This window comes from Anabrus simplex, chromosome 10, assembly GCF_040414725.1.
Source record: "Anabrus simplex isolate iqAnaSimp1 chromosome 10, ASM4041472v1, whole genome shotgun sequence".
In the NCBI taxonomy this organism is placed as follows: Eukaryota; Metazoa; Arthropoda; class Insecta; order Orthoptera; family Tettigoniidae; genus Anabrus; species Anabrus simplex.
In genome coordinates this window covers 64667453-64684727 of record NC_090274.1, presented here as the reverse complement: position 1 = coordinate 64684727, position 17275 = coordinate 64667453, and the positions used below count along the sequence as shown (strand labels likewise).

General features: G+C 35.6%; 1 protein-coding gene across 1 annotated transcript in view; it reads right to left on the bottom strand.

Annotated features, from left to right (window-relative positions):
- The window catches only part of Oga (O-GlcNAcase), a 226814-nt gene that overhangs the window by 60048 nt on the left and 149491 nt on the right, over nucleotides 1–17275 (bottom strand). The window contains exon 12 of the mRNA XM_067154884.2: nucleotides 16928–17102. Within this exon, the coding sequence (XP_067010985.1) occupies nucleotides 16928–17102 (175 nt within the window). The remainder of the gene's footprint in view (nucleotides 1–16927; nucleotides 17103–17275) is intronic.

Here is a 17275-nt window from a genome sequence, read left to right as displayed (position 1 = left end):
ATACGATATTTAAAAGGATAAACTCAAAGATATCAAAATGATTTTACGTCTTCTTTAGTATTGTATGGCACAACCAATGCTTGTTTCATAATAAAAATTATACATTTTGATAGGAATTCATTATAATTTTTATATATATGTAGAACTAAAGTGGGTAACACCAATAGAAGTAAAAGCCCATAAGGCCTGTAGTCTTTTCTTAATGCTGGATGCTCTATAGGGAAATGAGGCGTGATGTAGTTTCCCGTTGCTTTCCTCATTGAGCCAAAAGTTGCTATTACATATCAGTCTGCCAAGCCCACTGAAATGCATGCTTAAACCGACCCTATGAGCAACAGTTTCACACCATTCATAGCAGGGACTGGCTGCAAAAGGAATAGCATTACTAGCATCACTCATACCTCAGTCACTTTCATAGTGTCAAAGCCAAGTATAAGACAGAGACATATCATTGAAAGTAACAAAATTGCTCTAGCCTATACCAGACGACGTAGTGAACTGTAAACACTAGGTCCCACCAGCAAAGACACCTGAAAAGCCTAACTACAACATAACTGGTCTCTCAGAACCGATGTACTGTATGGAAGGCATCGACCATTCGTTAGAATGAGAAAACTACATATACCCAGGTCTTTGAAATGCTAAAATCATTATGGGTTGAATGTTCCTTGGTAGAGCAAAAGACAAATTACACTTCTGTATCCCACAAAGTTACATACAACGGTATTAAAAGAAAGAGAGATTAGCTTTCAATATATACCTCAGTAGAATTATAAAGTACCTAGTCTTTAATTACTATACAATGTACAGCCCTTTAATACTGTACAGTAAGATCACTCTGAGAAATCCTGAGGTTACACGTAACCTACCCTTTCCTGAATACAAATGAAAATTTGTAGAGCCAACCAAGCCAAGGACTAAGTGATAGGATATTGACATTTGTGTAAGAACATTGCTGCAAGAAGGCCTCAGATGTGGTAACTTAAAAAGCCAACCAATATAAGTTTCAAGAGTGGAAAATTTGTAAAATGTGCATGTGAACTACTAATCTTCCTACTTGTAAAATCCTGACTCTTAACTATAGCAGTATCCAACAGCTAAGAAAATTGAAATGGAAACCAATATATTCAAAATGTTAAATGAAAAAAAAAAGAGAGAAAGGAGGAAGGTAAAACCACAAAGCATTTTCAAGGCATGTGAACCAGTTTCCCTAAGAGAAAAATCAGATGTTTCTCCAACATCAATAAAATGAGCAATGCACTCGTCAAGTTTTATATTCAGAAACCAATTTTACTTCAATAGACTTCCATACATGCCATGTACACCTGAAAGTTTCCCCTCGCCTGTGTCTGTGGCGGAACGCAGCAACGAATGTATTGCAATACACACAAAAATGCTACCAATATTTCAACGTGGAATAGACCATAAGCTGAAATACTGGTTCACAAACATGTCAAAAATGTTATTCAAAAAATACTTTAGCCTCAACCTTGAGAAGATATTGTAGTTGAATTTCAATTATAAAGCAGCAGTGTCGCATAAAATGAGCAATAAACGTGCATGTTTCGGAAGTTTAGAAATTGGTAACAATTATGAAAGTAAAAAATTGGCAATAATTATTCCAAATTTCATAGCTAGCAACATATTGTGCTTCAGAATGAACATCCTCAAACCTAGAAGCCTGTTACAGGATCACTGACTTAACATTGCTGCCACAAGATAAGAAAAATTACGTACCCATGTATAGATGAAATGCTTCAGGCAAGACACAGCCGATTACCAAAAATATTATATTTCTGGACACACACAAGAATTAATCAACAGTCAACAACATATCTGGCATTATATCTAGAAATGATTTAATATGGTTAACTACTTGGGAGCTAACAATGAAATCTGCAAGGTTCAAATTTGATAAACTGTAAGTGTTCAAGATTTCTTTTTTCTCTTAATGTAACACAGCTTGAAGCAGCCTGGCACTTCAGAAAAGAAAGATGCAAAGCTCCAAAACGTATCTCTCTTCCCTGAAAAAATTATCTATTTTTTTAACAGTGATGAGATTGCATTAGGTATAATTTTCTTTCTGTACTTCATAATACTCCAAGAGAGTTTAACACTTTCCTCATCAGAATAGAGTTCTGTCTTCGTGTGGAGTCGACGTTTTCCTGGAGTTAGGATTTGACTTCCGCCCATATCCGTCTTTTCACACTGCCTAGCAATGTTATGTACAGTCTTCTCATTTCTATCTATAGCTTTAGCAGTCCTTTCCACAGGTTTCTGTAATAGAATGCATAGATCTTCTCTCCTTAAGGAATTTCCGAGCAGTAAATGGCCTTGCTACTCTGAGAATGGATCAATTTTTTTTTTTTTACAATCTGTTTTACGTCGCGAGAATGGGTCACTTCGTGTGATTTCTTTAGAGGCATTTCCATTCAATTAAGAGCTACAGTTCTGTTAACCAACACAGAAAACAAAAAACTAATCTCTGAAGACTTTTCATGATGATGATAGAATTCGTAAGACAATTCACTAGTGTTGTGACTGTACCCCTCACGCTACGGTAACGGACTGTGCCATTAGGTTTACAGCTAATAGTTCAATTCGCTGCCTCTGGTAACACTCATCAGATGCTTAGTGTAAATATTTAAATAAGACTGGGAAGATAGCAGATGTGCTTTATAAGAACACACGTTCTATTCTAGTCTTGAAGTGCCAAACAATACAGAACATTTTCAAGGATGGCTGATCATAGGATTCAAACCTATATTTATTCTAAATAATGGTTAGCTCAATGCCATCCTTGTCCTATGAATCATAAAGAAGTTGTGTATTTGAGAACGAAAGAATATACATTTTTCTCCACAGAAATATTTAGATCAGAATACTACTTTGTGTACAAACCTTAATTATACCAACATATATCATGGAAAGGTGTTGTCAAAAGTTGAAGCAAACTTGGTCATAGTAAAATTCAACCTAAAACACACACAGATGACTAGATTGAATTATTCCAGAATATAGCCCTCCAGAATGTTCACAATTATATTTCACTTCAGTACTAATCAATATTGCGTAGCATTTAAGATTGGAATACAATTTCTAAGAGTTTTGTGAAGAAAGCATGGTCATTCATGAACATACAATTATGCTATAAGAGACTGGCAAAATTTCTGAGCTTGTATAAGACAAAATCTGAGATTTACTTCAGTAACAGTGATCAACAGGCCGAACAGCACACACGTTATTGCTCATATGATCTTCTATGTAAGTATGTAGATATATTACTACACTGATGTAGTTATCTCATGCCTTCTAGTTACCTACACTATTTTTAGATTCCAGGATCTGTAAGGATTTTTCATTATCCCCAGAAAATCTACATACATCATAAATAGATCATTTCTAGCGAAAGGTTATCGCACAGCGCACACATCTCCGAAGAGAAGTAGGAACAACTCTGTGAAGAGAGGTAGGAACGTAGGCACTCGCTTAAGCGCAATCAACAATCCTGAACTGAGCATTTGTATAAGAAAATTCAAATGAACAATTAAGAAATTAAAAATTTTAAAAAATAATAAAAAAGTAAAAAAAATAAAAACCACAGTTCAGTACTGTTTTATCAAAGAGAAGTCCACAACCCATTTGATTTTACTACTCCAGGCGGGAGTAGCACAATCAAGACACACAGCAGCATTCTGACAAGCAACGAGTTTGATGAAGAGCTCCATACATTCAACATAATAAACTCATACAACAAAGTAATAAATTATTAATATATTATATAACTTTTAATTTCAATTAATTATTTTACGTACTGCACATTCTTTCTTTCTGCTGTATCCCTTCAGCCAACAGTGAAATTTCCTGCAAAGAAGTTGATTCATAGCTAAAAATAAGTCACTCGGTGTAAGGTACTACATCTTGATGAAGGAGATGTAATAGGACTTGAGAAAATCAAAAGTCAGGCTGGTCAGAAATGTCTCAGTCCAATATAAGGCAATGAAGGAACTGTAAGCATGAAGAACATTTCATAAATTCACAAAGGCAGAGTTACTGCCCATTTTTATTAGTCTACTCTTGTCACTTTTACTTCCTTGTTAAACTGAAGAGTAAAAACCATCTTCACTCCTAAAAAATTTACCTATTTTATGTGGAATAACAAACTGTGGAATGACAAATTTAATAAGATAAAAAGTGGATCACAACAGGCGGTATGAAAGCAAAAGGACATCCTGAGTAGTAGTGCCACAATTCCATAACAGAACAAAAGGATACAGGAATTGGAAAACACCAGAGTTTCCAAAAAAGAAATACATGAGAGCATCTCTAGAAACCAATTAACAGTTGGGAATGTTAAAAAGATATTCTTGGTGTTACAGTAAATAATTACTGAATTAATGAAATATCTGAAGGAAAGAAGCACATAACAGAAATACACTAAAATGGTGTAGTAATACTAGCAGTTCTTTATTGTTTACTAATAATTTGGTGGGTTTATCCTCAAGAAGAAGCATTCCTTAGTATAACCTGTCCTGAGTTAGCTTCACAATATCAAGCTAGAATCACCAAACATGGTTCAAGTTTTTAATAATATTAGCTTCATTCTGTATTGACAATGCTGAATAGTAACAATATAAGTTTTTATTCATCCTCCAATTCAATACAAATTATTCACACCTCCCCGAAGGGGTTAAAAGGTCATATCATAAAATTCATACATGTTTCAACCCTATTTGTATATTTAAAAATAAATCATCCTGTTTACAGTCATTCAACCAGGTCAGGAATGGAATGAATGAAGCCCCCATCTAGTGGCGAGGATGGGAATTGTGATGGCTGCCGAAGCATTCCTCTGGGGCAATGATTAATGACTGACAGGTGAGATGAAGCGATACTGGAGAGTGTTGCTGGAATGAAAGATGACAGGGAAAATGGAATACCCAGAGAAAAACCTGTCCTTTTTCTGCTTTGTCTAGCACAAATCTCACATGGAGTGAACTGGATTTGAACAACGGAACCCAGCGGTGAGAAACCGGCACGCTGCCGCCTGAGCCACGGAGGCTTTAGAGTTGAAACATGTATGAATTTTATGACATGACCTTTTAACCCCTTCAGGGAGGTGAGAATATGACTTGTATAGGAACATGAATAAAAACTTGTTATAATGGTTTAAGCTAGGATAAAAAAAATGGTCACAAAAATGCATAAATAAAAAATCCCATTTGTGAATATTGTAAAGAGCCTTTGCAGCATACCAAATAATACAGAAAGATAACATGACTAAGGCCCGGTTTCATCAACACGTGTTAAATAAATACTAACAAGTAGTTGGTTAATACGGAGTTAAAAATTTAACATCTTGTTAGGTTTCTTGCGTTTCATCAAACTTTTCTTGTGAAATGTTAACTAATCGACTGTTAACTCTCCCAATATTGCGAACTGGTGCGAATCAAGGAGGCAGTGGTACGAACATGCTGTTTTACAGCGCGCTCCGATGGGCTTCTGTTTGAGTACAGCTGTAAAATATGGTGCGTGAAGTGAAACGGAATCGTAGTTCTAATTTTTCCTCCTTCGAAAAAGAGTTGTTAATTGAATTAGTTAGTAAATATATATGTTATTGAATGCAAGCGCACAGATGGCTTGACGATAAAAGAAAAAGACGAGGCGTGGGAGAAAGTCCGCGAGAGTTTCAATGGGGTTAACAGATACTTTTTAGCGGGTATCCACTGTTACCTAACAAAATCACTTCGTTAATTGTCCCACTTCAAACTGTGCTCCGATATGGGAGTTATTAAATATTGTATTGTCGTGTGCAGAACCAGACCACCTAGCAAGTATATCCCCGATTTGGAGGTTAGGCTCACTAATCACCTGAACATAAACATTAACAGAGAAATATTCCTTCCGATTACGATATATTTCGGACCAATTGCCTCCAGGTGATTGGATTCTTACGTGTGTGCAATCTATTTCACCTCGAACAAACACAAGGAAAACGGCTTATTTCATAGAAGTCGCGGATAATTTGCTGACGCTCTTCTACTGAAGGGAATGTTATATACTTCCCTCTCATGGATGCTATTGCTGCAGACACTCGACAAACAACTCTACTAATAGTGGATTTAGAAATTCCAGCATTGTCTCCGACCATTATGTGTAAAGAACCAGTAGCAAAAAATCGTAATATTATCAGTACCTGCAACATTGGAGAAATAGGAAAGTTTCTCTTCGTAGGATATTCCAACCACACTCGAATTTCGTCAACAACCTTAGCAACGATTATTTTCGATAGCCTGTATCTATGAAGAAGTTCTGCATCCGTCAAATTTTCAAAGTCATTACGTCGGTGAACTCTTCTTCGATCAGGATTGTTTTGTAAAAGATCTAAATAGAGCAATTCCGCATCGAAAGCGAGATTCACAGCAGCCATTTTGGAACAGGTTGCTAAATGCTAATGTTAGCCATTTAACATTGGAAATGGCTGATGTTAACTTTAATACGCAGTTTAACATTTGTTAATGTAAACAGTTGTTGATGAAACGCAAATTTTCTTAAATCGTATGTTAAAATTATTTAATACCTTGTTAAGTACTAACGTGTTGATGAAACTGGGCCTAAGATTTGCAGAAACAGAATGTTTCTTGGAATGTTATTACTTGCAAAGTTAACTGATGATTCCAAGTTTGCTGCTGATTCCCCCACCCTTTCACTCGAAATAGCGAAAAATAATGGTGTAACATTTTTGTACTAAACTGTTGGGAAATTTCACTTTATTTCCTTTCTACATTCATTTGGCATCTCAGCATAGGACATGAACTTCATGGTTTTGATCTGTATTGAATTGTTATCACAATAATAATTATTAAATTAATGCCGTATGGTCCACCTTTTTTCAATACTATATTATGCAATATTACTCAATTACATTACTAAATTAAGGGACCCTGGTCCATTTGTTGCAACTGAGCTGTTACATTAGGTCCTTAACTATCCTTGGTGGAAAATACATTCAAGAAGAGTCGACCCCGTAAAAGAAATACTGCACAAGTAAAAACAAATTTTTATAATTTTCGATCCGGATTAGTGAGGACCAGATAAACGAGATTCTTGTGTACTCAGAACACATCAATGCCCTGAAGTACAATCAATTTTCAGCTGTAGGACAGCATATGCATGATTATAATCACAAATTCACAGACATAAAACAAGATATGGAAATTCTCCAAATCATCAACAAAGGACCCCTCCTTAACATTACTGAAAGCTGCTTCATACATACAGATCAATATTTTAACCTGAATTATAATCATGACATTTCAGAAAAGCCAAATATCCTATTTGACCTAATTCCCATTTTTAGAAACATCAAACCAACAAGCCATTATTGAGTTTTTCATAATATTCACAGCACCTTTCCTCAGCAGCCATTTCTTTTTCCACATCCTTCAGCCCGCCTTAATTCCCCCCTTCCCCTCCACTCCTTTCCCCTTCCCCCGCCCCTTCCTTTTCCTTTAAATCTCACAACCGTTAGTATGAGGCACACAACAATACACCAAGCACCACATGCCGCAACGAGAGGTAAGTCTCATACAACCTATGCCATTTGACTAACACACTCTCTCTCTCCCTCCTTCTATTAATTAATTTTATCTAAATTTATCTTTCATTTAATCAGGTTAACTTCATGGACAGCGCAATGAATTGCAAATTTATACCAGCCACAAATTAAGAATGTGTCAGTTTTAACCATATCTTCTGTGCCGCCCTGACAATATCCAACAGCATTTCAGCATGTTTTTAACAAGCACTACGGGAACATTTCATTTTATTTACGTTGGTCGATGTGGAAACACCATCTAGCAGTTCTGCGTCAGCTGGTGGTTATTTACAGTGGCATCCAGTGGCTTGCATACTGCTAACACCACTCAAGTAGATTTGGTGATTGATGATCTGAATACAGAATCAACATTTACCAGTTGCCGTTTTGCAATCGAATGATTAGCAGTGATGGAACTAACAATTCTATGAATATCAATATAAGAAAGAGTCTGGATGATGAGCATACTTTAGATGCTAAGAATTTAGAGCCTAATTTATTTTTCAGATTTTACACAAAGTTCATCCCAGATTTTAATGTTAATTGTGTGTTTGTACATTAGTTTTCATGTCAGTTGTGTGTTTTTCCATTTGTTTAGTTATTAGTTATTAGATGTATTACGTTAAGGCTGAAGATGGCCAGCCAAGGCTGAAACTAGTCCCTAGTTTAATAATGTAATTCAATAATATTGCATAATATAGTATTGAAAAAAGGTGGACCATACAGCATTAATTTAATAATTATTATTGTGATCTCAGCATAGGACTCTGTTCCCTTTAACCCTTTGGGGTCCACTGATGGACTCACTCCAACATTACTGTAAGGACAGATTTCTTTTAAATTTGCGGGAAAATGGCGGATGTACTTTATTTGGCGTAGGTACAGTACTGAGATCTATAATTCATTTGTACCATTTTTGAAAAGTTTTCTCTGGAAATACATAACCTACAGAATTCTACGGGTCTGCAAGCAGCGGCACGCATATCAATGACTTATTAACGAGCAATTATGTGATTGTTCTGATGTTTACTTTTCTTCAGAAGTGAGTTAGATACGAAAATGATCCTTTGAGAGAAGTTGAAAAAAAACTGAAGCCACCAGCCATCACGGACTACAGACAGAATGGGATGGGAAGATCATAAATCATGTCCTGATTTTATAATGAACCTGCAGGGGTTAATTTCTGACTGAAACCTTATCCATCACCTGTATTAACACCACCAGTAACCATTTACCCAACTCTCTAATTAGGAGTGATAAGTGATTCGATTAGTAGAAACATGCTAATGATGCACCTCCATTTTTCTTGGAATGAGCTGATAACAGAATTTACAGTTCGAAGTCCTGAAACTAAGAGAGTAATAATAACACAATGCAGGGGATGGCCATTTGGCCTTAATTGGTGCCACTGAACTCCAAGAAATATTTTATTTATACACTACAAGTTCTTCAAGGTGGGTCAAAAGAAGAATAAATACTTACAAATTTTTCTTCTCAAGCCCAACGTGGTTGTCATTTTAGTATATTTACATTGAAAGTTTGACGCATTTTTAGAAGTTGAGTGGCTTAAACCCTGATCACAAACCTATACATAGTAGTCAAAATACAATAGGGGAAAAGGCAAACAAATTCAAAAACCAATCAAAGAAATCTCAGTAGCAAGATCAGGGCCATCATAATACTATGAACACAAATCTCGTGGTAGATGGTCGAAATAAAATGCAGAAATGACTGTATATCAAATACAGAATAAAATGTCAGTAATTATATCAAATTTAACTAGCAATTCAATAATAAAAATCTTTATGCTGTGTTCAAAATAAATCAGACATTGCACATTAACACACAAAATATAAAAATAAAGCAGTTTTAAGCCAGTCTAACCTTCCAGTACAGAATACAATACCAATAACAAATAGTAACAAATAATTTAGGCTTGCTGTTGATTTCTATTTGAAACCAGGTACATTCTTAGGTCATTAGTCCCGTATCCAGCATAGGACTGGGTAGAACTGATAAAGCATACAACTATGAGTTCTGTAAAAACATAAATACAGGACAGAGGTACAGTAGATGCTTGGTGATTAGAAATAAGACACTGTCCAGTAAAACAAAACAAAAATTTTTACAATACGTTTTACGTTGCATCGACACATATAGGTCTGACAGCGACGATGGGAGAGGCAAGGGCTAGGAGTGGGAAGGAAGCGGCCGTGGCTTTTAATTAAGGAACAGCTATAACCACGGAAAACCATCTTCAGGGCTGCCAACAGTGGGATTTGAACCCACTAAATCCCAAATACAAGCTCACAGTTGCACAACCCTAACCACTAGCACGGAAGATAAATAAAAGAAAGTAAAACTTCCATAATGCAGACCCAGATAAAATGGGGGGGAAAAAAGAAAAAGAAAATGTGAAGGAAAGAGAATGTCTGCAGAACAAACCCTAGCTTATATACAGGGTACTGAATAGGTGGTAAACATTATTTTCTGTTCAAGAAAATTTTATAAACAACATTGTCAAAATCAATACGGAACCATTATGAAATTCATTGGTGGTGATAAGTTAATTCAAGCTGTTTCTGAACGGTTCAACTGACTTCAACATTGGCACAGATATTCTCACATTTTTAAACAATTCATTATGTTAAGGCATCTTTGGAATCCGAAAAGTCAACCTAAACTCACTGAAACGCGTATTCTTAGCTGCTTTGCCAGTCTTTCTGTGGCAACATGAATTTCAGTTCCTCTGATTGTCAGTCTACTTGAATTTCTGCAGCAAGAGTTTTAGGTGATATAGAGCGCCAGCCAGGTCCCCTGGGCACATTATCATAAACTGCAAACATAACGAACTGTATTTTATTTTATTTTTTTTTTATTTTTTTTTACATTTTGTACTGTAGTTAGGTCATAATAAACATATTGTTGTAAACTGAATTTCATGTAATTCCTATACTTCTTTTAAGCCATTTTAGTTGATCTGGACTTCCATTAATCTGGTTAACTTATACCCCCAATATTAGTCTGGATTAATAACATTTTACTTACATATAACTATATCCAAATTAGCCCTATCAATGCTAGGAGTAGAACTTCAGTCTTCCCTTTCCTGTCCTACCAGAAGGTTACTTGATTGTTAGGCTATTAAAGGTGTGAAATTATTTTACATTTAGAATAAAAAAGAAAACAGAAAAGAGAAATAAACCTACAGGCAGATCATGACAGGATTTTCATAAGAAAAGATCCTACAAAGAAAGTATTTCCCAAAAGAAACTCATTAAAACATCTCTATTCTCTCTTTCATTTAATACAGCGCAATTTGACATATCCTGACATCTATGCTTCATTCCATAGCAATTCCCTGAGAAAACTTCAGAACAAAATCCACTGGCAAACCTTGACAACTTGGAAGTGCCCAATCCCAACTACATGATATCAACATCTTTTGCTTACTTTCAGTTATCAGAAGGGAACAAATGTACTGGGTAAAAGAAAAAAAGAGAGAGAAGGTTTCCTTGAATGCTGCAGAGCTCTTCACAACAAACTTTTGCAAAGTATTGTATACTTAAGATCAGCATTACGCAGCGTTACGCACAACACACAGGCTACAGAGGAATGGTATCATGTGTACATAATAAAGTACTGTAAAAATATTTTACTTACCTTAGAACTGTTACAGACTTAACACACACAAAGAAAAGAAAGCATTTTAGTTACAATGCCAAAAACTTATGCACATAAAACAATAATGGGGGAAAATAAGAAATCTGGAGATAAGAGCAAAACAAGGTAAAATTACAATCAAACATTCAAAAATTAATGCTTCCCTATTTTACCTCAAACTTGCATAATAGATAATAATAATTGAAAAGAATGCTCTATAAAAGATTTAATAATTGCAAAATTACTTTAATTGGGAAGCAAATAATTCACACTCTCTCCCTCCCTCCAGAATTTGATTTCCTGTGTAAAATAATTACATTTCATTTGAGAAACCTTCCTGAATGTTTCCCTAACTGGGATTCCCAAAGACCAGAGCTAAACCCTTCACAACAAAAGGTCACTACTGCTCTTGATTTTATTTGAACTGTCATCATGCTGAAGGTTTACTGAGTCCCCCTCTATGATATTTCCAATATATCTTCAGACCAGTAAGTTAAAATACTTTGTATCCAGTGGTAAGTCAAACTGGAGTACATCAAATGGAACTGAACAAAAAGGGATACAATAGTTTCTGCAGGTCACAGTACATAAAGAGGTCCATTAGTGATATTTAGGGCCTCAAATCCTAACTGAACTGTTATCCAGGTGACAAACTTCGTATAAGCCCAGAATAACAAACAGAGTAATAAAAATGCAATGTAATAACTATTCAGAAGTAAAGTGTACATGTTATAGTTATGAACATGGGAAAACACTTTGGGCAACACTTCATTCTTTGCTTTTGTCATTTTATCAAAGATAAACACTGAACTAACATAGCTGCATAATTGGGTGGCAACTCAGGCCTGCCACATGTTCTAGGTTTTCAGCTCAGATGACAGGTCTTGCCCACCAAGCATGTAGTGTTACATACTTGTAGTTTGGCTACCCTAGCAAGTACCTCCACTGTTTAATGTTCTATGAATAGCTCAGGAATGTGGCCATCCCACTCTCATATTTGTCACTACCTACACAACTATCCTTTACTTACTTTGTAAGTCTGAGAATTGGCAGTGATATTCCCTTAGTTCACACGCCTTTCAGTTCACTGCAGCTTGAAACAGTTAATACGAGGGGGGATCAAATATAAATAGGATTTTATTTTTTAAATTCATTTATTGAAAAAACACAATTTATTTTTCCACATAGTTTCCAGCTTTGGAAATGCATTTGTCTCAGCGCATGGGCAGCTTTTTGATGCCCTCATCATAAAAAGAACAGGGTTGTGTCACCAGCCAGTTGCGCATGAAGTCTTTCACACTCTCGTCATCTTCAAATCGTTGCCGTCCTAGAGCTTCTTAAAGCGATCCGAACAAATGGAAATTGCAGGGTGATAAGTCCGGGCTGTAAGTACGATGATCAAGTTAAGTCCAGTGCGTTTCCTGTAGCTTGGAGAGATTTTCGGTCAAAAGGCAAGGGACCCATCTGGAACACACTTTACGGAACTGTAGGTCATTTGTGATGATTGCTTGACAGCTCCCATAACTGATTAGGACTTATTCTGCAATTTCTGATATTCAAGCCCGTCGATCGTCGTCAATAATGTCTTCAACCGCAAGAATGTTTTCGTCTGTAATGCTGGTCCGAGGGTGGCGATCATGTTGCTGATTTTCCACACGTCCTTGTCCTTCCTTGAACATATTTTGCCAGGCAAACACACACGTCTTTGACAATGTTTGATCACAGAACTGCGCAGTCAATCTCTGGCCAATTTCCGCCACTGTAACTCCTTCACGAGCAATAAATTTTATAATTATACATTGCGCAGTGGAGGGGTGCGCCTGTTGCTCCGACATCGTGAGCGTTTTATTACAGCAAACAATGTTTTATTATAAACCACCTATTCAATACATCAAAATGTTATTACATTTAGAGTTTACTCATTAATATGAAGTTATACGCGGGACATGTTTCAATCCTTTATAGGGCATCGTCAACCAATCTAGAATCTCAAAGGTTGGTTTATGTTCGTGACTTATGACTTAAAAACTATTTGTACATTTTACAATCTTAACTTATATTGCTAAAATACATAGAAGGCAGAATCATTGATGGTGTGCCTTATAAACAAGGACATAATAGTGAAAAAGTTGATAAAAATACATTCATTTAAAATTATGGTAAATAAGTCTGCACTGAAATATTTACAAACTATTAATATGTCTAAAAAATTAAATAATGACTTGTGATTCAATATTAAGAACTAATACTTAGTTTATAGTAGTTTGAAATTTGAAAATGAGATCGGGCTAAAAGTTTGTTATCCTTTGAGGATAAGGGTCTATAACATTCTAAGATCTCGTCATCTTGATAATTGAAACATCTGACAGGTTAAACCTTAGTCTTCACGAAATTTTAACTTTGGCTGTCATTAACACCAGCAATACTGTTAGTAAGTATGTACTTGTTGACATAAATGAGCAAGATTTGAAGCAATGAATTAAAATGAAGAGTAGTTAAAAGGGATGTAATTCGATGAACTGTGAAGCTAAAAGTTGTTAAATTAGGCATCGCTTGTTGGCATGCCTGTAACAAGAAAGAAAATTCGTGTGAGTGTCAAAAGTTATGTTATTAGTTAAGTGAGCACTTACGGAAACTTCACTTACCCCTCCAATTACTGCTTGTCTGTCTGGTGTTGTCTAAAGTTTAAAAGATGAGGTTAGTTATTTGCAATCGTAAGCGTTACTGACGAAACGGCAGGAAATATCTAACAGCACGCTCTCCCCACTCCTGACGGTCCCGCCTAAGCATAGCAAAAACGTGGATCCAGTCCTACAAACTGCTGATGTTCAGGAACAAAAATCCTGTTTATATTTGATCAACCTTCGTATGATCACATTCAGAATCTGCTTGAAAGTGTTTTAGATAGTGAAAGTAAGTGAAAGTGATAATGAACAGTGTGTGTGCGTGTAATAATTTAAGTAAGCCTGATGGCTTATTGTCTGAAAATTAAAAGTGAGAACACGGTTGTTTTAGCACGGTCAAAATGAACACATGCAAGAATGTATAAAAGTGACAGAAACTGTGAAGTGTCTAAAATGCTTCTAAATAGGCCTAAAAATCGGGACTAGTCTATAAGAGCATTCTGTATTTTCAGACAACTAAATGACAAACAATGGAGATCTTGGGGGATTCAAACCACCTCCAGCCCGATGACTGAAACAAATAAAAATTCTAGGAAGTACTTGGTCACTAAATTGAATTTAGAGATTAATGACTAAGTTGATATATTTGGGGAAGACTACATAGTTATAATCCCCCTTAACACAATAACCCCCACCACAATACGCAGCTATAATTTAAGAGAACGCTGTCATCTTAAGGAATGGTCCTTTAAGTGAATCACCTGTTCCCACAAAAACACAAACTGGGAAGAAGAGAAAAAAATGATACAATTTGCTAACTTTTGATTGTTTAAAGAAACAAAAATAATCCTCCCCATAAACCTCCAAAATTGCACAAATATATAACTGAGGAAACCACTGGTGAAAAACAGTTACTTCTTTTCATTTGTTTTCCCTTTTTATTTTTATTTTTTGCATATTTCTTCACTGCTATATGAAATGTTTCAATCTAGGTAAATGGGCCTGTTATTTTCCTGTTAACTCTCGTTTAAATTAGTAATTCCAGACTCTCATTTTCTCTGTATAGCAGTATATACTCACAAAACTAAAAGCCATTTTACTTCTAAAAGAGAAGCAGGATGGGAAGGAGAAACTGCAAGTCATGTATGCACGGGTAAAAATAACATTCACAGCGGTAACAGAACATTTAACAGAAAGAATTTGCAGAATAGAATAAAAGTTCCAATAAGTACACTGAAAACCCTATACAACGAAGCTCCAAAGCAACCCCACAAAATTTTGTCTATCATTCAATAAAGTTCCCTACTTTCTGAACCCATGATCTGCCTCTACAACAGTTTCTACTATAAACCTTTATTCGAACACTGATTAAGAGCTCATATCCACAAAAAAATATATTTCACTCAATTCTCCTTTGCCTTCCCCTACAAACTAAACAAACCTAGTCATATTTATCCGAAATGGGATTGAATCAGTTAATACAAAAGTGAATTTTATAATTCATTTTGCAACATCTCTATTCAGGAAGGACCACATCTAGAGAAATGCTTTCCCCTTAACGTCTACTGACAAATCCAACATGAAAATTTTACAATTTATTACAAAGAGCAATCTGCACTGATTGAATTTCACCAAAAATATAAGAATATTTTTTCTCAGTTAATACATCTAAGTTGAAATATCTGTAATGATTCTCTTTGTAGAATTTGAATATGTCAGAAGAGAAGAGTAATTCTTGGTGGTGTAAGGAAGACAATACAAGAAATGAGAGTGATTAAATTACATGATGAATTATTAGATTAAATTACATCATGAATTATTAGAAGTGGTAGAGAACTTAAAGTATCAGGGAACATACTAGTGAACTTCAAATATCTGCAATCATAATGTCATAAGAAGGAACAATAACAAAGAAGATCATCAAAAGGGTACAATTTGTAGAAAGATTCCATCAGAGCATGATACACCTGGTGTGGAATTAACAGGTACCAATACAATGAAAAGAGGTGTTGTACAAGACCTATTTTTTCCCAGTTTTGGCATATGAAGCGGAAACATGGGTTACAATTGCCAGAGAGGAGAGCAAAATACAGAGAACTGAAATGAAGTTTATGCAAAGTATGTCTCAAAAACAAGGAAGGATCATTTAAAGAATTCAAGAGATTGGGAAAGGAGAAACTATAGGATAGAATCATAAGAAACTGACTGAAATGGTATAGCCATGTCACAAGGAGGGAGGAAACAAGAATTCCAAGAGCTATGCTCGAGTGGACAGTGAATGGAACGAGACTAAGAGATAGCTCAAGGAGAAGATGGATACAGAAAGTGGAATTGATGTGCCAAGCATGTTCAGAGAGTGCTGGTAGAAGAGATAGAAATGGAGATCACTGATCCATTAACCTACCTAAAAGGAAGCTGGAGAATAAGAAAGAAATGTGTTGACAGATTTTTCTGACTCTACAAAAAGCTGATATGTACATATTAGAACCAATATCCAACATAATCTACTTTGTGTTCAACACATCTTACTTCACTGTACAAGAAATCTTTCACAGCTGATTTTATGAATCACTTTTAATCACAGTCTGGGGTTTGAATAACAAACTTAAAAATTAATTATTTCTAGCACATCTCCCCAGCAATTAAAACACATTAAAGATATTCCCAGTCTCAGTTAAGAAACGAAAGCTCAAATGAGCAGGAGGCTTACAAATAAATATCTCCCTGTGCACCACGTGTTTAATACGAACAGAGCACAGCCAAAACACAGCTCATTTATTGTTATACGAGTGAGCCCAGCATTAATGTACTGGAAACTGGGCTTTAATTCACTTCATTAATCTTAGTCTCAGAAATTATTTTCCCAGTTTTCTGCAAATCCTTTGAAACGGGATAGTCATGCATTAATTAAAAAAATTACTCTTTCAGCACATAACGTTCATTCAGAAATGCCCCCTAACACCCCCACATCATTTGCCTTAAATGTAGCCCTGAGGTTCAACTTATATTTTACATTACACTCCATAAATCTACATGTACTCACCTAGCCACTTGACGTATGAATTAAGGAGCGAGACAACGCCCCGCATGTCCCACACATAAGGATACAAATCATAGAGTAGTTCTCGGTTAGCGCAGAATGTTAGCCGTTGGAACATCGCGTTTAAAGCTTTTGTCATGTCCTCCAATTTTGCAGCTCGCTCAAACCATTCTACAACCTGCAAAGAGTAAAAGTTTTCCTATTTAACTACTACATTAAAGAGTAACATTTTCATTATTATCAAAACAGGGGATTCACACAATGTGCATGTACAGCAAGTTATTCTACTGTATGTTCAGTCAAATGCACTGTATCTTTCACACAGATTGTCACACCACATACATATTTTAA